We start from the raw sequence: 21,362 nt of genomic DNA, 5'->3' as shown, positions 1-21,362 counted from the left end.
CTGTCTGATAGGGTTTCAGGTGGAAAGAATCTACCAGTTACCAAAAAGGGTTCCCCTATGGAACCAAGCTGAAAAACCCTCTTTGGTTCTGGTTAGTACCCTTAGAAGATGGAACGGTTCTGGATACGACGTATAGAGGGTTCTAGAAGGGGAATCAGGGTGGAATCTTTTAACGATGGTTCCAGGTTTAACACTTTATTTTGGGTTCCAGCTAGAACCTTTATAAAAGAGTCAACCGGGAACCAAAATGGCTTCTCCCATAGAGACATGCTAATGAACCCTAAGCGGTAGATAGCAACCTTAGATGGTGGAAAGTTTCTCTCCTCTGGAAAGGGTTCTAGAAGTTCCGATGGGGTTCTGTGCAGAATCTTTTACTCATGGTTCCAGGTTTAACCCTTTATGTTTTAGATTGAACCCTCTGAAAGGGTTCCAGCTAGAACCTTTAAAAAAGAGTCAACCAGTAAGCAAAAAGGGTTCTCCTATGCAGACAAGCTGAAGAACCCTCTATGGTTCTAGTTAGTACCTTTTTTTAAAGAGACATAAATCATTTTTCCATTCCTAATGTTGTTTCTGTTTGCTTATGTTTCACTTTAAAATCACAGCGAGAGGACGAGAGGACTTCTTTTGTTTTTTTTTTACTTTATAAATCATTTATTGAAATATAAATCATCTGAATGTACATGATGTAACATAATGAAACATGGTATTAAATCATCATACTGGGTGGGATTATCTAGAATTACAGATACTGTACCGTCAACATTCACATCCACACGGGTTTATTTACACATCCAGAACACCGTTCCCTAGTACTTCTTTCTTCTTCTTTTTTTCTACTTTTTCTTTTTCGCCAACATCCAAAAACAAAATGGAAGAAAAAGAAGGAAAGTGCAACAAATGATTGCAGATTATATATCACACTCAACAGATGGAGGCAGCAGCTGGAAGATACGATAAGATGGAAGAGTCCAACACACAAACCGATGTACGACATCAGATCAATCAATCTCTAGTCCCCAACTAGAACCTGCTCATAGAGCGCTGCTGGAATGAGTCAGCATTTTTTTTTGCACTTCTGGTTCCCTCGTCTCGGAGTCTTTGGGGTCTGGGGTTAACACGAGCTTGAGTTTTCTCAACAACCTGCACTCTTTCCTATCACCATGGGTTGCTGTGGTAACAACGTAGTAACTACGTCGCTACGCTGATGACACTGCTTTCTAACACGTAAAACATTTGCAGCAGAAAGTGAAAACGGACAATGTCAGACATCAATTTTCAGATATTTTGGAGGAGAGAGATACCACCAACTGTTACCTGTACCTCCACACCTTGAAATTTCGGTCTGGCCTGAAACTTTGCGTCTCAATTAGTCTGATTGTAATCCCATTTCGAATCACCATCAAACGGGGTTTGAATCCTGAATTAAATTCCAATTCCGAGCTTGTAGCCTGAACAAGATCTAAACGTCATCACGTCCTCCTCCAGCTTAGTGGTGTAGTTTGTTAGCTTTGTTTGAGACGTTTATCTCGTTTATCCCGCAGTAATCCAAATGGGCGTTTCCGTTAAAGGGAACCAGTGCCACGCTTACTTCCTGACTACATAAACACGTCATTGCTGCATTGCTCAAAACAGACCTCGGGACAGCAGATCACATACGTGAGACTGGAGGTCACGACCTGCTGGAGAAGCTATTGGATACAATAAACCATACCGCAACGTTTAATTGCCATGTCATTGGTGTAGTAGCTGAACTGATTACTATCCATATCATACATTAAAAACATGACAAAATATGAATATTTCGAATCCACAAATATTGTCTAAGACTATATGCTGTATTGGAGGATTAATTAGTTACATTTCCTTTTTTGCATTGGCGACTGAGGGCGCGGAAGCTTAATATGTGCTTACATAAAATACTGTTATCCCAATAATCTCTTATAAAAAACAACTCTGGAGCTATTTACAATACAATCACACTTCGTTTTGTTTCGTGTTTTCCTACGCCACCATGTGACACATGTGACCCGAAGCCTCGAGGTGAAGACGGCGAGAACATCATGTTTGGGCGAGACAAAAGCTCTATTCTCACAACCATTCAGACATCTCACAAATAACACAACGCAATGATGAAGTAAAAAAATAAATTTGAAATTACCGCACTTTTTTTTTTTATCCGCCACTGTAAAAATGGTCATATACACATAAGTCCATGTTTTTTTTTTGTGCTTTTTTCAAATCTGCGTATTGCTACCGATTGTGCCAGCATCAGGTGCTTCTCTTGCAGCAGGTGGGGTGTGAAGTGAGTGTCTTCTTACCAGCCAACGCTAGTTGCTAGTATTGGACTGGTTTTAACTTTAGTGCCTCTGTAGTGGTTAAATGTACACACACGTCACACGGATGACGTCCCGGAGTAGCCGACCAACCGCGTTGAATCCGTCCCTTCTTGCTTATATTGCTGTTTATAAGAATGCCCGATAGAATAAAGCTCTGCACATTTTAAAAGACAATCTGTTTTTTTTTTTTTAGGTCTGACACGCAGGCTCGGTGGCTCTTTGAGTCCCTGTGATGTCACGTCCATGCTCGCTTGCTCACTCCAGCCCAGTAGGGGGCAGCGTTCGGGGGGGGGGGGGCTCATCCAGACAGTGGAAGTGGTTTTTGTTCTGTCCTCCTGAACGAGGAGGAGGAAGGATGCAGGCCAGAGTCTTTGGTTTGGGAGTTTTTGTCCTCTAGTTTCCCCCGTTGCCCTCGCTAGCCCCGTTTTCCCCCCCTAGCGCTTCTGACTCTGCAGGCCGGGTGCTCGTCACAGGAAGCTGTCCTCCCCGAGGTCGCTACAGTCCAGACACATCTCGTCCAGCAGCGTGATGTCCTCCAGGGTCTCGCCCTCACGCTTGGCGTACGTGGAGGTGCTGGAGCCCGTCTCGATGGCGCTTTCCTCGGACGTCTCAGAGCTGCAGGGGGGGGAAACGACACAGGTTACAGTCCTGGAGGACACGACAAATTTGCTGCAATTTTGAGTCTTGTCTATGTGACATTATAAATAAAACATGGAGGTGTATGGAGGCTGCGTTTACCCGTGTCGATTCCTCTTCCCGTACTCGTCGTCCGATATGGGGTCCAGGTCCGGCAGGGGGATGATGTAGCCGCTGTCGGAGCTCAGCCGCTGCTCGTCGAAGCCGCTCTCCCGGTCCTTCAGCTTGCCCTGGTTCTTGTGCGTGATGCCGATGTAGGCGTCATCGCTCTCCACGCACACGCGGGTCACGGCGGGGTGGTCGCTCTTCAGGAACTCGTGGTTCACCCTCTCGTAGTGCTGCGAGAGAGAGATTGTCACACCAGCACGTTAGACTTTGACACATCCAAGCCCGAGGTGCTAAAAGCAAGAACCTCAGCCTCAACCCCCCAGCTGAGGGTGTTTAGATGTGCCATGTGTGGCTTGGGGTTTAACGAGGTAATTAAGGTTTGGGTGGTGGGGGCGAGAACTGGGGCCGCGTCATGAGTCGGTCTGAGGGATCCAGCTGCTGCGTTCTGCACTCTAATCACTAGTGAAACAGAAACACACTCCTAATGCACTCGCACAGGAAGTGGAAGAGGTTTTTTTTTTTACACCAACGGTGCATTTAAATGTTTTTTTAAAACCTGTACTTTGTGCTTCACCAACGCAACACGAAACCAAAGAGACTATCAAAAAGAGATGTAACGAAAGCGAAGGGAACGGAATGTGCGGGGTCGAGAACTTGAGGCTGTAAAATAGAAAAGCAGGTGTTACGGATCCAGTAGAGGTCTGGGGAGGACCCGGGAGGTCACACAAAAGGAGACTCACCCTCTTGTAGCTGGAAGGCAGCAGAGACGATACGGAGTCACTCAGACCCATGAAGGAAGGCCTCTTCTCCTGCTCGCTGTTCCAGCACTTCATCATCATCTCATAGCTGGGGGAAAAAAAAACATGAAAACAGTTGATGTTACCATGGAGACCTGTACGACCCATCCTGCACCTTGTAATTTCCCCGTGACTCATGTCAGCCAATGTGTATATCACAGCTTCAACGCATTCCTCGTCTGACAGGAAGTGAGGAAAAACGTACACGTCTTGAGGCGCGTGCTCCGGTTTGGACATCCTGTATCCGCTCTTGATCTTGTTGTAGAAGCTGGAGTCCACCACCATCCCTGGGTACGGCGTGCCCCCTACGCACCCAAAAACAAATCACTTTATTGCACAAGTTTTATCTTCCAACTCCCGAACTCGAGGACGTGTTTGTCTAAACGGTGCTCACCTAAGGAGAATATTTCCCAGAGCAGGATGCCGTAGGACCAGACGTCGCTCAGGGTCGTGTACATGTTGTCAAAGATGCTCTCGGGCGCCATCCACTTCACCGGCAGGAAGGTCTGCGTGGCGAGGGAGAGGGGATGCGGGTCAGTCTAACGTGTAAAGCTGATCATTAACAAAGCTGTGTTTTTTTTTTGCAAAGAAGGGATGTGCACTTACGCTCCCTTTGGAGACGTAGTTGTTGTCGTGCATGATGTCCCGCGCCAGGCCGAAGTCACAGATCTTCACGATCTTGCCCTGAGAGAGGAGGACGTTCCTGGCGGCAAGGTCCCGGTGAACGCACTGCACAGGAAGTAGAAAGGTGATCAGCAGTTGGAAGCATCATTTCAATCCATCCATTCCCAACACACACACACACACCTCTCTCTCCCCCACAGCTACCAACTGCATCTATTCCTGTCCCCGGCTCATTTTTAATACCGTTTCATATTGCTTTATAAAGCGCGGCCTTTGTGTAAACATGCCAGTTGGAGGGCCGACTGTGACCACTGGATATTTAGGGATAATAACTATGAAGCTGAATGAGTAGCTTCTGGCTGCAGCGCCTTCCTCCTTCCCGTTAATTCTAGGCCTGGAACTGTGCTGCTCCTATATTCGGGCCCTGGCCTCGCTCCTGAGTGGCTCAGCAGACTTCACAAGACCGCTTATCACACAGCTGCCTCCGGCCGTATAGGACCGAATCCACAACCAGCAGGAGGCAGAGGGAATGTGAGGCTGCAGCACCTAAACCCACGGACGGATTACTGGACTGGCCTACTGGGCAACTGACCAAAAACAGATGCAAAAGCACCAAAAGTGATTCAAAAGCACCAAAAAGAGATACAAAAGGACTAAAAAGAGACACATGTCTGCACCCAGGGTTCCACTCTCTCGTAACGGGTCGATACCTACATCCCAGCTGTATGAATGCGTAATCTGTATTATTATTGTGGTCTTGAACGTACGTTCTTTGAAGCCAGGAACTCCATGCCTTTGGCCACCTGGTAGGTGAAGCTGAGCAGGTCGGTGGTGCTGAGGCCTTCGTTCATGTCGTCTGACAGCAGCTCGTCCAGCTCCTCCTCTGCTTTTTCAGGAAACACACACACACACACACGTTCATCATGTGTTGTAAATATAGCGCTGGCTGCTGCAACCTGCCGTTTACTAATGGCAGGGAGAAACATTATTATGCGTGCGCTACAATTATCCTCTCTGTGTAATTACAGGGCCGGACCCAGGAACTAAATCCTGAACGAGGGTGGACCCCTCCACCAACGCTGACTCAGGCACGGCGCCACGGCCCGGCAGCGAGGAACCGGAGTGTGTGTGTGTGTGTGTGTACCTTTCTGTGAGGGCGGCTGGTCGTACTCGGACCTCTGGATGTCGGAGTACTTGGAGCCGTTGCTCATCTCCAGCATGGGGACGTACTGAGTGTTGTCACCCGGCTTCATGTCCATGTAGTCGGCCTTGCTCTCGAATGACAGGATCACATAACTGCAGGACAGGAAGGAAGGAAGCAAGGACACGCTGTGGGAGTGGAACTGTGGCGATAATCCATCACTTGTGTGTGTGTGTGTGTGTGTGTGTGTGTGTGTGTGTGTGTGTGTCTGTGTGTGTGTGTGGTCTTAAATATCTCCCTCCTCCTCCCTCTGGCTGGCGTTATAGAGGAAGATGTGGTTGAGTCTGGTACACGGTGGCCAGGGTTAAATCATGTTATGGTCATTTCGAGGTGCGGTCGCAGTGAGTCATCCGTCAACGCAGTGGTGGGGGGGGGGCTGTCTCACTGCCCGGACGGATAGAATTAACAGGTAACCTCCAACACAATGAAATTAGGCTGAAAGCTGAGACCACTTCAGACTGCGCTTTGATTAGACAAAGACGCCAGACGATCTCCTCAACCCGAGGAGAGAACGGCGATAGAGTTACCGATTAGAGGGAGGAGGGTCAGTGTGTGTGGGTGTGAGTGTGTGTGCAACTTTTTGGGACTGCAATAATGCTATTTTATCTACTTTTCAAGGAACTGAAAGGTTCTTTCAGCCCCTTGTTGTCTCCGTTTCCATAGCGACCCAAAGACCTGTGAAGGCCAGGCTGATTGGTCTGCTGATGATGGGCCGCTGAGGGTCGAACACGATAGAAATAGACAAGGACTCGTGTTTGTTTTTTGGTCATGTGACCAGGACAAAAGAAAAAAGCTGTTTTTATAGTGACAACACACACAGGTCAGTGGGGGTCGTAGAGTGATGTCACAGCTCAGCGGGGAGAGAGAGGATGGATGTCTGGCTAGTTAGCGCGAGGCATTAAGTTGTGAAATTGATCTGCCCGTTTCATTGAATTAAAGGTGTTGTTTCTGTCTCGCTGCGATGACATTCACTGTTGCATGTTGGAATATATGAAATCATATCTCGAGTTGTCAAACAATCAGAAAATAACCTTTTTTCTCTCGTGTCTCTATCTCTTGTCTTTTTAAAAATGAGTCAGCAAGACGACAACAAAGCCCAACTTTTAATGCCATCAGATAACGAGAAAGGTGCTTCCTTGTTTAAGAATTAGGTAGCCGAGCACGTTTGACCAATCAGTGACGGTCATCCCTATAAGCCCCGCCCTGAAGGTCCCTGAACTCCCCAAAAAGGACTTTTTATTCCCAAACACCATAAGTGTCTGAAATATAAACATGTGTGTGTGTGTGTGTGTGTGTGTGTGTGTTTTTTTGTACCTCCGGCTGCTCTCGTCTGCAGGGTTGATTCCGAAGATGTCCAGCTCCTTCTTGCTCTTCTCCGGGTTCAGGCTGAGGAAGTTCTCCCGGTTCTTGTGCAGGTAGTTGACCAGGTCTCCGTAGAAGCAGTACTCTGTGATGATGTAGATGGGGCCTGGAGGGGGGGGGGGGATTTTAAAGGTCGTGCATCGGCGTCAGTCTGCAGGCCAATCTTATCAGGGGGCTCGTAAAAAAAAAAAGAAGGCTAAAAGCACAATTCAAGCTGGCAAGCCTCCACTTTACCATAAAAAAAGCCTATTAAAACATCACCACACCCACCGGAGAGAGCCAGGGCCTGTCAGAGCTGTACATGTGTGGGTTATTGTGTCTCTTTTTGCAAACGTGGTGGGCGGCTAAATGGCAGGGGGAGCAGCACCGCCGGTTATCATACGAGTGTGTGCGAGGGCGGTGGTTTACCTGACTTGGTGCATGCTCCCAGGAGGTTCACGATGTTGAGATGCGGTCCCAGATGAGTCATGATCTTCAGTTCGGACATCAGGGCCTGCTTCTCACTGGAGCGCGCTGTGGCTGAAAGAGGGAAACACAGCAGCCGAACGTGAACACCGGAGGAATTATTTCACCTCAATTTGGCGGCATTTCAAAGAATGCTGGAATAGCAGTTCGGAGTTCCCTGTGTGCAAAAGACCACTGGATGACTTTGATACTGAAGAGAAGTCAAAAACCGTTTCATGCATGACACTAAGCTGCTGCAGTGAGATGATTATTGCAGAAAATGTGGCAAAAAACTGTTTATGACACTTCCAGGTTTTCTGATAAGAAGATAATCTTCACAAAATCGACACAGTTTTTTTTATGATTTTTGCAATCGGCAGAAGTTAAAACCACTTGTTAGCAACCTCCTTTTTCAAGCCTGACAAGAGGGTATTAACTCTTTTTAAGATTATTTTTGGGGGCTTTTTAAATTTGTTTTTATTATTTGACAGTGCAGCTGAAAGGAAAGAGGCTTTGACATTTCATAACTGGTCTTTAGCGTCGTGTTATAGTAAATCCTTATGTGTAACTCACGTTTGAGCATCTTCGCGGCGACCTTCATGACCGGCTGGGAGCGGCTGAGTCCATAAGCGGTTCCCTCGACAACCTTCCCGAAGGCTCCGGAGCCCAGGATCCGACCTGAGGACACAAACGCAGCGTAGACACCCAACGATCAACAAGAGGCCCTTTAATGACATGACAACAAACCAAACTGGAAACTCAAGTTTCAGCTAACGAAACATTGGAAAACGGTTTTCAAATTTCAAATCCCAAATCAGTGACTAATGCTCTGGATAAACTCATCCATCCGCACATCCACAATGTCAATGTCGGCTCACCGAGCACAAGTCTGTCGCGGGGGAACTCCCATCTGGAGTCGTAGGGAAGCTGCATGGGATCCACGTAGATGTACTCGTGGCCGTCGGGGCTCACGGACTCGATGACTCTCCAGCGGATCTCGTAACGCGGTTTCTGGAAGACGGGGGGGGGGGGGGGGGGCACAGTTAATGGCAACCGAGTCGACACCGTGATGTGCTGCAGACTCGTAACAAACTTCACCTCGCACTCCCAAGGAATGCCCACGAATGTTGTTGATGATTATACAAAATAAGCACGGAAATGTATAGAAACAGATTTTTCACAGTAATGATACATTTGTGGAGCTCAGTTTCAGCGGGTTTCCGTCTGCAGAAATGTATGATTTGAACCGATGAAATGATTGAAAGTGAGATGTTGTAATAGAATAGAATAGAATAGAATTACTTTATTAATCCCAGACTGGGAAATCATTTAGACAGCAGCAGTGAGTCCGCAAAAAACACTCAACAACATATCATGGAAAGTTAGCCACAACTGCTAGCAGTTAGCATCAAATTTGGGGTCTGATTCGTGAATGCGGTAAAGAAACTAGGCAATATTCATTTTTTTTATCCAAATCCATAAATTAGTGTGAGAAGGAGAAGCAGAAGGAGCGTGAGATGAACGGGTGAGGATGAATGGTGGCGACAGTACCTGCTTCCAGATGATAACCAAGACAATGAGTGAGATGATGACAATGACCAGCAGCACCAGCACGGCAGCCGCTACCGTCAGCTCTGGGTGAGGGCCTGTTCAGGAGGAGGCGCACATGTTAGACGAGCGCTCACACGGACGACCACATGTACGGGGGCGGAGCCTCAGAGAGGCCACACAGGCTGCTTTTTTTAAATTTTTGATTATTTAAAAAATGTCAACAATGTTGTTGTTCTAGAGACAAAATTAATTGTACTTTAAAAAAACAATATTTTACATATTCAGGGGTCCTACACCTTTTCCAATGTCAAATTCAAGCACTTTTCAAGCATTTTCATGCTTTTCCAGCACCTTACAGCAGTGGTAAACTACATATTTGTATCCATACAATACTCAGTATTCAGTCTACTTATTATTGCACTTGTTCATCACATTAAATGACATGTTATTGTCCTATAAACAACCAACATGATGTTTGGAGACAACTTTTTACAGAAGGACCACAAAAGAAAGGAAAACTAATTCCACTAACAGATCCACACAAATATAACAACTACCATGCAGAAATGCTGTTTTCAGTCCCTCAAATATGGAGATCTTCTTTTCTCTGTTATATCATATATATCATCACATAGAACATATATTTCAAGCACTTTCAAGCACTTTATTCTAAATCCAAGCAAACCTTGAAAACACCACACTAAAATTAAATTGTTTTCAAGGATTTCCAGCACCGGTACTTACCCTGAATATTATATTTTGTAATGAGTGGAACACTTTCTGTTCCTGTTAAGACTTCATATTTAGTGACAGCTCCATAGTGGAGATGTTTTATGGACAGTCAGGTTGTTTATCAGTTATGAGCTTCTTTCATGTACATTTTTAAGGTTTGAAAGTCCCTTAGGAAATGTAATGGCTCCACCTAGTGGTAAAAAAAACACTGTCCTTTTTCTTTCTTGAATTAAATCTTGATTTAATCATTACTATGTTTGTTAATAGCCAAGTTATTTTCCTGTACAACTGTTGTTGAAGTGATGAAGTGTGATGATTGTTTTAAACAACAATAATCATTTTGGGAGAGCTCGCCACAATGTGCTCCGTCCGCCCCTGAACATGTGTGCGTCATGACCAAAAAAAAAGAAGCTTGTGATGGGATACGTGCTGCCTAACAAATGTCGTCTGTCAGGCCTCAGAAACTATAAAATCCATATGGAGACGAAATTACTGGGACCAAAACGTTTCCTGGGAAGAAAACATGGAGGTGCGGGAGGAGGGACTGTGTGTGTGTGTGTGGGGGGGGGGGGGGGGGGGGGGGGGGCGGGGGGGTCCAGGCTCTGGTTTACAGGGTGAGGATGGGGGTGTAAAGCTCATCTGGAAAGACCAAATGGCCTAAAGATGTCTCTGAATTAGCCTTCAGCTAAAGCCACACACTCATCATCTAACAGCTGCTGCGGTGCCGTCACACTCTGAAGGAAAGCCTCAGAGGAAACTAACCAGAAGCATCAACATCAAAAGCTCTCTAACGAAGGAAACAAACGCGCTCTTACCGCTGGACACCAGCTTGACCTCCCTGCTGACGGCCGCCATCTCGTTCCTGGCGAGGCAGCGCACCGCCAGCGTGCTCTCCAGGTGACCGAACAGGACCTGGCTCTCCAGGTTGTTCTCCTCGTTGAGGTGCGAGTCCATCGTGATCTCCGTGGCGTTGGCGGGGAGCGGCGCCCAGGCGGACGAGTCGTTGGCACAACTGGACAAAGAAAAGGACTACGGTTAAAGGTCGGAGTGGCAGACGAAGGAGAAGTCTGGACGTTACACTGAAGGAGAGCGGACTTACTGTTTGATGTTCTTGCAGACGAACCACTCCACCACCGGAGTAGGCTGGCCTCTGGTGATGCAGACCACCGACTGACCGGCGGCGGAGCCGTGGTGGATGTCCATCAGGTCCACGATGACTGCAGGCACTGCAACCACCAGATCCAAGTGTGTTGAAATATATACTCAGAATGTGGATAAAAACAAGATTAAAAAAACTTAAACGCCTCTAACCTTTGACCTCTAGGAGTAACCCTACGTCTCGTCTCTGGTCTCCGTTCTCCACCCTCATGGTGTAGTTCCCGCTGTCCTCCTCCTTGGCCCGGATCAGCGTGAGGACGCTCAAATAGCTGAAACGGTAATAAAAGACGCGGTCACGGGAGGTCAGGCCCTGATGACAGGCTGCGTGTCGGCGTGGAGCCTGTCATTAGTCTACCTCGAGCGCGGAGTCTCACCTGGTCTCGCTGAGCGGCCGCAGGCTAGTGGAGATCTCCGCCGTCACGTCGCTGAGCGGCACGCCGTCCTTCAGCCAGGTGACGCGGGCGTCGGGGAAGGAGCTGATCTCGGCCCTGAACTCACGGACCTCGTCCAGCTCGGCCGACTCGAACTCTCCGAACGCCGGCCACACGGACAGGAACTCGCTCGCTGTCGGCGGGGAGAGAAAGACTGTCAGCGGAGAAGGGGGGGGGGGGGTTTAACCACAAAGAGAAGAAAGAGCAGCATTTTGTACCAAAAACTGTGAGGACGAGCTCCTTGGTCTGGCTCTCGTTGCTCATGATGTCGGTGATGGAGCAGGAGTAGATCCCGCTGTCTTTGGTGGAGGCCTGCGGGATCGTCAGGGTGTAGAGGATCTCCTGGTCCCGCTTGTTCTCGTTCACCGTCTGCACAGCGCGATTCGTCTGTCGAGGTAGGGGAAATTATTTATATATCCATCCATCGTCCTGTATTCAGGGTCGCGGGGGGGCTGGAGCCGATCCCAGCTGTCATTGGGCGAAGGTACACCCTGGACACGTTGCCAGTCCATCGCAGGGCCGACATGTAGAGACAGACAACCATTCACGCTCACATTCACACCTACGGGCAATTTAGAGTCACCAATTAACCTATTGACCTAACAGAAATCACAGAAAAAACTAAATAATAATAATAATACATTTGAAAAAAGAAAAAGAAAAGAAAAAAGAAAAGAAAAAAGAAAAAAACGTTCATACAAAGGCAAACAAACAAAACAACAACAAAAAGACAAACCATATACATTCATGTATATGGTAAAATTATAATTTTATGTTTATAATTGATTTACTTGCGATTCTGGTTAGTTTCCTTTACTGCTTTTTCTCTTATGTTGTAAAGTCAATAAAGACAGCATTCAAAATAAATAACTCAAGAAAATGATCTACCATAATAACAAGTCGCAGCCCTCTCTGAGTGTCAAACCAGCCTGCGACCGGACTTGTTGGTCCCTCACCAGTTTGCCGGGGTATTTCCAGTAGTCGTCCAGAATCTCAGACCCCCGAGCCACGCAGGTGACGGTGATGGTGTCTCCCACCAGCAGAGCCGTCCGTTTGGCCGTCAGCTCGACGTGCAGCTCGGCACCCCCTGAGAGGCAACAAGCCGAAGGGTCAAATACAGAAAAAAAGGAAAGAAAGGACAGATCTGAAAAGGTAAAAACCCGCACCGGTCCAGCCGTGGACGATGTATTCGGCGCTGTAGTGCTCCTCCCCGTTGACTAGCGCCCTGCAGGCGTACGTTCCCGCCATGAACACGCCCAGCGCGCCCCTCTTGCTGTCGTAAACGCTGGCGACGGGCTGCTGGGTGTCCACGTTGACCAGCGTCACGTTGGTGCTGGGATCGGACACGCGGCACTGGATCTCCATCTCCTCATGCTCGGACAGGACGTGGTTGCCATACGGCACCGGTGACGGCACGAAGGGCACATCTGGATCTGGAGTCGGAAAGGAAAAGAAGGTTTTGTTAATCAGGCCGGATCATAAAGTCTTTTAAAACACACACGAGGTGGAAGCCAGCGTATACCCGGTACGTAGATGTAGATTTGGCTCCTCTCGGTGTCCTCGGTGGCGTTCCGGATGTAGTAGCAGGTGTAGAAGCCGGTGTGCGCGGCGGTGGCGTTGTCCACGGTAACGGTGGTGATGAACAGGCCGCTGTTGTCCTCCTGCGCTCGCTCCTGCACGTCGAGCGGCACGTCCCAGGCTAGTTTGGCCTCGCCACGGCACGTCAAGGTGAATGGGGCATGGAGGGGCACCACCAGCTCCTCCTCCGGCGGCAGCAGCACGGGGGCGGAGGAGGGCGGGAACAGCATGGCGGTGGGGGCTGGAAGAGTATGGGGATTCTCAGCCTTCTGATTTGTTAAAACATAACCTTTCCAATCTATCCTCCACCAGATGGCGCTCTACCACCTGCAGCGTTTCTCTTACCTTTCACTTTGAGGGTGAAGGAGAAGTGGGCGGTGCGAGAGCCGCTGAGAGCTGTGATGGTGTAGTTCCCGTCGTCTTTGCCGAGAGGCTGCCGCAACGTCAGAACGTTTTGGTACCTGGGAGGAGAGGATTTTTTTTTCTCGTCATTTTCAGGAGAGTTAGATAAGAGAATTGATCCACGCCTGTACAGTAAACATGAAGCTAGCTTAGCTTAGCATAAAGACAGGAAACAGGGAGAAACTACTGGCAAAAAAATTGGAAACCTCTGCAAGCACTGAAGTGATTTATTTGGTTTGGAAAATGGAGGTCGTGTGACAGGAAGTTTACCAACCCCAGCCAGGAAATAGTTCTGAAATGCTTATCTGCCCGCAAATATTAAACAGATGTTTATATACATTACACAAAGAACTTTTAGTCTCTATTTAAGTTTTTATCAATTATTTTTGGTGCACTTAAAAGCGTTACACTTGTAATTCCTGTTCATTTTGATATTTTCTGCTGTTTTTTTTTAAAGATCTATTCATTTCCAAGGAAATTCAACAAAATTCCAACAAAAGAACAATCAATATAAAGTCAATAAGAAGTAATACTTATAGAAGAAGTTGCTGCTTTACGATTTATTGTTCAGTACGTTTAACTCTTTGTGTATATTTCTTACATTTAGTCTAACAAAGTTATGAAAAGGAAAGGCATGATCCCAGTCACTTCCACACAGTGAAAGTGACATCTTCTCATCCCAACTGAAACTGAGAAGCCTCCTCCATGAATCTACGAACACACAACAAACTCACCGGTTCCCTCCGAGGGGGCTGGTCTTGGTGTGGACGTAGTAGTTCTGCGGCATGGCTCTGCCGTCCTTCATCCAGGCCACTTTGGGGGCCGGATAGGCGTCGATGAGGATGGTGAACTCCGTCTCCTCCAAAAGGCTGACAAACTCCGTCGCCAGAATCCCGCTGTGGTCCAGCGCCACGAAGGAGTTCTCCTCTGGAGGAAACAGAAAAAAATAGCAGGTGAAGGGACGGATCCAGCGAGGAGGACCGAAATGAAGTGACGGAGAGGTGAAGCGAAAAAAAAGGCCTGACACACATCTGCTCCATCCATCCCATAAAACGCAGTAGCTGATGTCGAAAGCAGAGGTGAAGCTTTACAGTCAGATGGCAGAAAATGACTTACACACACACACACACACACTGCCGACGGCACCTCGAGCACACATGTGAAACCGCCGCAAACTGAACTTGCCGATGATCACATGACATTTGGATTAAGTGCGTGCTGTAAGCGCTTTTTCACATTATCACAGTTCTGCTGAAAATTCATTAAAAAGAAAGAAAAAGAGGGGGATTCGAGACTTACCGAAGACGGTGACTGCCACACTGCCAACTCTGACCTCGCCGCTGGTTTCCTGGGCGATGGAGCACTCATAGGCGCCGCTGTCCTGAGAGCTGGCTTGTGGGATACTGAGGGTGTAGACGACCCGGTCTGGGAAAGACTCCTTAATCTGAACCGCATCCACAGCCTATATGAAGACAACACAGGTTTGAGACCCCTAGATCTGTAATAAGATATGTGATTCTTTAGGTACGATGTATGAGTCGGTGCGTCGTGCTGCTGAGGGCTGATGGGTAAAACACTCGCTAGGCTGTAGGAGATAAATCAGGATCACAGAGCCTTTTAAAAAAGCCTGTAATTGCAACTGAGACCAAAAACCAAGAGTCAAACGTCTCCGGCGTTCCAACCCTCACCGTCTCTGGAAAACGGCTTAGAGGGAATCCCATTCAGGGAAACCGTCATATATATATATATATATATATATGTTGAGTATGTAAAATATAAACAAAAATGTGGATGCTTTCAGCGAACACTTCAAAAGCGTTAAAATGTTTAGCTTGGCCCGTCTTGTGCAGACAGCATCTGTCTTACGAGTCTGAAGGTCACCGGGGGTCAAAAGATTTACCATCTTTTTTTTTTTTCCTTCTACATCTTTGAAGTGCCAGCTCCCCCCCTCGAGCCGCTTGGTCCTGAACTTCCCGTGATGGGGTTAACGGCAGCAGGGTGCTGCTTGGCCGACGTCCTCGTAATGAAGACACAACATTTGGTCGCCGCCTTTCCCCAACACATACTTTGCAACCACTAAGGGCAGACATCGGGAGCTATATTCCACTTGCCACTGCTACAGTAGGTTTTACGTCCAAAACCATTACTCGCTAATTTAAGGCTCGGTGCTGCTGTGGGTTAGGAAATGACATGGAAATATGACAAGGGGGGTTGGAAAGGAAATAGGGCAAGAAAGGCTGAGAAGGTAAAGCTTATTATGGATGAGGAGACTAAACTAAAAAAACACACAGAAAGAGGGGGAAAAAAAGGGCTGCATCTTGCCTGTTTTTTTGGATGGAGCCACTGCTGCTGAAAGTTCGGTCCGGCGGGAGCAACGCACGTGATGTTGAAGGGCAGGCCCGCTCTCACCGTCTCCTCGCTGGCTTTTACTTTCACGTTGAAGTCCTTGATCTCCACGGGACCTAGAGGGACCAGCAGAGGGTGGATATCAGCACGGTCAAACCTCGTCGCAGGTCCAACGGGGGACGGCGGCAGCTTGATTACCATGAGCTCATTTATCACCGACACACACACACAGTCAGAGTGGAAACAGACGTGTTAAGTCATCGCGATAATGACATAATGCCATTGCTCGAGTGCAGTGAGATCATCCTGGTGGTGGACAGACAGATTCCAGCTGTGCAGCTTTTTAATCCTTCTTTTAAAAAAAAACCAGTAATAACCTGCTCATTCTGAGCTGTCCACTTCAGAGCAACATTAAAACTAAAGAAAATATGAATCTAAAATGTTGTGCCTCCTATGATAGTAGATGGTCTTGGTGACTCACCCTCAGCCTCCACGGTGTAAGTGGCGCTCGTGAACGTCCGGCCGTTCACCACGGTTTCACACTGGTACTGTCCGGGCGAGAGGCCTCCGAAGAAGCCCATCCTGTTGTCGTAGTAGGCGGGCATCTCCTCTCCGCTGGGGACGCTCCTCAGGGTGACGTGGGAGTAAGGGTCTGACACGCGGCAGGAGATGGGCACGCCGGGCGATTCCATGGGGACGAGCAGGTTCTCAGGCGGCTCGGGGACAAATGGAGCCTGGGGATCTGGGCGTGTGACAGGTGGAGGAATTAATTACTATCTTAATTTTTACTCCAGTCTTCACTATTTAACTTGATGCAATAACACACTATCCCTTGTACAAATAAGTCAAGTTGAATTTAAAACTTTAGGGGTGCTAATTCTACAGCTTTACTCAGCCTGTTATGACCATGTCATGCCAATGTAATATATTATTATTATTATTATTATTATTATTATTATTATTATTATTATTATTATCCTAATAACTGATAGTTGTGACCAGTTACCTAGTGTCACTTTAAATATCCACACAGTAAATAGGCTATAATAAAGGGATTGTAGGAATGCGTGATAAGTCCCCCGGAAATGAGTTAGCATTTTTGGCACTTCCGGTTCCCTCGTCTCAAAGTTAAAGTTTTTTTTGTTTTTTTTGTTAGATGCCTGAAATAAAGTAACTTAAGAGCTTTTAACATTATTTTCTATTATGTAAAATAGTAAATGGTAAAGTCGGTAAAAAACTCATTCGTTAATTATGAAGCTTTTACACGTCTTAAAAAAAGTCCTAACCGGGGCACTGTTGCTGGCGTATAAACGTCATCACGTCGACACTAGCTCGCCTTTGGCATCGTACGTATGTAGCCTAATCTTAGCTAGCTTCTTTTTAGTACTTTTCGCGATTGAATTTACGTCTTAAAATCGCAAAAAACGTGGTATTCGTTTGTGAAGATTATCATGTTGAACAGTTTTATAAACTTGTGTTTGCTACGGTGTTTATTGTTTCTACAACAACGTCATCACGTCGAACACTGGTCCGCCTTTAGCTTCGTATTGACGTGGTTCGTATGTAGCCTTAACGTTATCTTTTTTATTTGTACATAATGGAGGTTGAATTTACGTCTTAAATTCCCCCCAAAAAGTAGCATTCGTGTGTGAAGATTATTTTTATTTAACAGTTTTATAAACTTGTGTTTGCTACGGTGTTTATTTTTCTACAATAATCTAAATGTCGAAGCGGGAGCGGTACGATGCTAACTTCCGGTTTGGACCAACGGCGATACGACATCCGGGGAATCGGTAAATGATAATAATACTAATGATCCTACTACTAATAATAATAAAAACATATTCACCTGACACGAATACGTATATTCCCGCCTCGTTGTCCTCCGCCACGTCGCTCTCCGGGGTTTCGTAGGTGCACATGTAGTACCCGGTGTTCTCCACGGTCGCGTTGTAAATGAAGAGCGTCGCCGTGTAGTAGTCCGCGTCCACGACGGTGTTCCCCTGCAGGGGTTCCTCCCAGACCACGCTCCTCTTGCCGGTGCAGCTGATGTTGAACGAGGAGTCGGGCCGGAGGATGAACTCCTCTTCGTTGGACACGATGGTAGGTGGCGACAGTCCGGACGTAACTGAGTAAAATAGTTTTTTTTTTTTTTAAACATTATAAGAACTCTCAAAAGTGTTTAAGTAAAGAAACATGTTTCCATGTACAATGAGATTATCCGTTTACTTTCCAAAGAATACCAAACAATGCAAAAAAAAAACAAAAAAAATCGAAGCATAAAATAGATAAAAAATACAAACAAAGCAATTTTGTGGACCCCTACCTGAGACCAACACCACCAGGATGCCCCCAAAGACGGCGTACGTCCTCAGCCCATCCATGACTGGTCTGTTAAGACACAAATGCGAGTCAGTCAACAAGTGAAACTCTTTTTTCCCCTTTTTTGCACCTGATAAGATCTGAAACCACTGTCTCCACGTTTGTACATTATTAGACTCGATAAATCAATGTTTTCTTGACTTCTTCATGTGAGTTTGATGCAGCCAGAAGGTTTATAGAGGGGGGGGGGCTCTATGAGCCTCAGCTCTCCCACATCACTGCAGTACAGTCGGATTAACAATCTGGAAATGTCTCGTGAATTATCCTTTGCGGGATGAGGGTGAAGATAACGAGAGGTGTGACATTACGGTGCGTTAAAATGGAGGAGGATGGAGAGGAGAGGCAGGGGCGCTGCCCTCCAAGTGGACTTGAGAGACGGCCAGCAGAGGGCGACACAGTCCGCCTTTTTGAGGGCCACTGAACCTCCTTGGATCTCATCAGCTCCAGTTGGCCCAGTCGCCTTTTTTCTTCTCGTGGGATTGATGAAAAAATCCGCTTTTCATTGTTTTAACTCATGCATAATAAAATTGTGTTTTTTTTTCTTCTTTAACCAGCCATATTTCTTTTAAACGAAACGTCTAAGGGGACCCTTTATTAAGACGTTAAATCCAGATTCCTCAACTCATCCTGTCATTTTTATCTCGGCGATCTCCAGCGGACATCACCCTGGTCTGTCTGTCTGTCTGTCTTGCTGTCTGTCTGATTCCGGACCAGGGTGTCCATCAGGGGCCACAACGTTTTGAGAAGGGCCCACTAAAAAGACTCCAAACCATTCCTGCTTCAGCCACTCTTTGTATTCTCTCTCTCTCTCTCTCTCTCTCTCTCTCTCTCTCTCTCTCTCTCTCTCTCTCTCTCTCTCTTCCATGGACTGTGCCCCCAGACAATAACCCCCCCCCCCCCCCCTTTGCATAGTTTCCTGTGGCTCTGGCGGCCTGAAATCATCCGACCTGGGGTTTCTTTGACTCTGTAATTAGCGCACCCAAAACTCCGCACAAACGCACATAGATGCGTGGGAATCTGTTGACAATGCTTTTTTCTTCTTCTTTTTAACGTGTTTTGCGCTCACGCCTTGTCTCAAACAATTCCAATATTGGGTTTTTTTTTTTTTTTTGGGCCGCCGCGTAAATCTAACCAAAAGCCTTTTAAGTGGCAGACTGGTTGCATGTCTTCTTTTAACCCCCCTCCCCTCCCTCCCTCCATTCCAAGAGACTCAACAAATGTGGCAGATAGCAAATGCATCGCTCTGCTGGTCTGGATGCACCCAAGCAACAGCAGCTGATAAGGCTCGTCTCAACTCTCTGCCCTCCACTGATGAGCTTCACGTCAATCCCGCGTCAAAAAGTTTCCATTCCTGAGCACTACTTTTTTTTTTGGAGGGGGGGTCTAAATGTTTGAGCGGTATTCCTTTTGTCACAAAGCAGCAGGGGAGTTGCTTAATGAAGATCGTGGCTCCAAATCAGATTTTCTTCTTTTTTTGTTTGTTTGTTTGTTTGAATCCATTCAGCTCCAAAGCCTCAGATTCAATCCAGTGTCCCTTTTTTAATCCTCCACATTCCGACCAGCAGAAGAGAGAGAGAGAGGGAGAGAAAAAAAAATAACGTGCTGCATTTCCAATGTGTTTCTCATTACATGCCAGGCAGCGTCTCCACAATGGTGCCTTCAGTCTTCGAGGTGACACCTCCAGCTGCGAGGGGCCGAGACACCATCCGGCGGAGTCAGCCACATCTCCCCGGCTCGGCGTCCAGGGGTGAGACACCATATGCCCCGCGCGCGCGCGCAAGGGGTGGGGTGTAGGGGGTGATTTAGAAATCTTTAATGCACAAGAAGTTGCACGCAAAAAAAAAAAAAAAAAAAGAAATCCAATTTTTTTAAGTGAATAAAACTTTTCAATAAAGTTTTTTTTTTTCCCCAGAAGGTTAATCTCATAATTGGATAAACTCATTAAGTGCAATTAAACTCCTGTTGGAGTGCTACTTTATCCTCTCGTTGAAAAAAAAAAACGTATGGATCCCAGCAAACCTTTTGATTTACCTTTTTTTTTTTTAGTAATCCCCTCTTTTTATTCCGTGCGTGTGAGTATATCCACAGTGAATCGGGGCGCAGTACGGGTCCCCTGTGCAGCGGCGGTAATCCTCAGAGATCCTGCGCTGTGAGACCGTATGCGCGACCCTCCGTCCGCGACCGCGACCGTCCTCACTACTGCGCTCCAGCTAAGCGACCTGTAACTGATTCAATGTTACAGTCCTCCCTCCTCTCCCTCCCTCCCTCCCTCCTCCCTCCCCCTGAAAAAAAGTAATCATCTGGCTCAAAGTAAATAACTCTCAGGAAATGACACCCCCTTCTCTCCTCTCTCCTCCCTTCAAGCGCTGGACCCCTTTTCAAAGTAAGAGTCTTTTTTTTTTAATTTAGGGGGACGAGGAGAGGAATGGCATTTTTATAATCTAGATTTTTTTCGGAGTAAATTATGTTGCATCATTATTTAAAATGTCGGTTTTGCGAGTGTTTTTTTGATTTCCACTTTATTTAACTCCCCCCTCTTCTCTCTCCTGCATGCTGCAGAATGGACTCGCTTCTTGTGCGCCAGTTTCAAAGTACAGTGGCGCCCTTCGCTCATAGAGGGCGCTCTAACACCGTTATATCGCACGAGCTGCAGCGGCAACAAACACACACGCGCACACACACACACACACACACAGAGCTCTCTTTCTACTTTGACTCCTGCATTGACAGAAATGACACCACCTAATGACTAAATGTGACTCCGCTGGCGCGCACACATGCACGCGCGTCAGCTGCTCACCGCAGCCATTGTTTATTATTTATTATTTATCTGTTTACCCCGGGGCCGTCCCGGCGGGCAGCTATTGGGGGATAATGGACCGTTGTGAATCATCTCTTTCTGGGGCTCAGAAGAGGCGCATCAGACCGGTGTGGTTGTCCTCAGTGTGGAGCTGAGCCCTGGGGCCGATGATCAACCTCCCCCCTCCTCCCCCCTTCCCCGTTTTGACGCAATTACTTCCACATGTTGTCGAAAAGAACAGTGTCCTTGTTCTCCAAACAAAGGGTCTCGACTTCAGGAGCTTGTTTGAGGTTCTCCCCTTATTTCTCTCATCTTCTTTTCACACTTTAGAATCTTTCAGGTGAATTACAGCATTCGTTAAAGGGGGATGTTAACTAGATATCACCAGTTGATTACTTATATTGTACGTTTTTGTATGACAACTTTGTTACGAAATGTTAATGTTTATATATGCAAATGAGGCGTTATCTTATT

General features: G+C 46.9%; 1 protein-coding gene across 3 annotated transcripts; it reads right to left on the bottom strand.

Annotated features, from left to right (window-relative positions):
• Positions 1-671: 671 nt before the first annotated feature.
• pdgfra (platelet-derived growth factor receptor, alpha polypeptide) lies at positions 672-20,303 on the bottom strand. 3 transcript variants are annotated; one of them, XM_084010724.1, is made up of 29 exons: positions 20,121-20,303; positions 18,033-18,099; positions 17,556-17,834; positions 16,188-16,448; positions 15,683-15,822; positions 14,660-14,822; positions 14,095-14,287; positions 13,304-13,419; positions 12,903-13,199; positions 12,547-12,813; positions 12,337-12,467; positions 11,599-11,767; positions 11,324-11,513; positions 11,103-11,218; positions 10,891-11,017; positions 10,607-10,803; positions 9,060-9,154; positions 8,387-8,519; positions 8,082-8,186; positions 7,473-7,583; positions 7,017-7,170; positions 5,646-5,797; positions 5,269-5,387; positions 4,484-4,606; positions 4,272-4,383; positions 4,083-4,182; positions 3,821-3,926; positions 3,075-3,310; positions 672-2,951 (listed from the first exon to the last, which is right to left on the bottom strand). In XM_084010724.1, exons 2-29 carry the CDS (start codon positions 18,088-18,090, stop codon positions 2,804-2,806), a joined length of 4,398 nt encoding a protein of 1,465 aa, XP_083866850.1. In that variant the 5' UTR covers positions 18,091-18,099; positions 20,121-20,303; the 3' UTR covers positions 672-2,803. The 3 variants fall into 3 exon arrangements, with proteins under 3 accessions (XP_083866850.1, XP_083866851.1, XP_083866849.1); XM_084010725.1 differs by having other exon boundaries at positions 5,269-5,384; positions 20,123-20,303; XM_084010723.1 differs by having other exon boundaries at positions 20,124-20,303.
• Positions 20,304-21,362: the final 1,059 nt, after the last annotated feature.

The sequence above is a fragment of the Eutrigla gurnardus genome (genome assembly GCF_963514095.1).
Source record: "Eutrigla gurnardus genome assembly, chromosome: 6".
NCBI lineage: Eukaryota > Metazoa > Chordata > Actinopteri > Perciformes > Triglidae > Eutrigla > Eutrigla gurnardus.
This window is presented reverse-complemented; position numbering and strand designations above follow the sequence as displayed.

Bases quoted from the DNA above. Each gene is read 5' to 3' on its own strand.
- pdgfra (XM_084010724.1), bottom strand. From the start codon at position 18,090: ATGGATGGGCTGAGGACGTACGCCGTCTTTGGGGGCATCCTGGTGGTG. The intron at 12,814-12,902 runs GTATACGCTGGC...TTCCGACTCCAG, and splicing joins AATCTACATCTACGTACCGG to ATCCAGATGTGCCCTTCGTG. The intron at 7,584-8,081 runs GTGAGTTACACA...TCCCTCTTTCAG, and splicing joins CGCCGCGAAGATGCTCAAAC to CCACAGCGCGCTCCAGTGAG.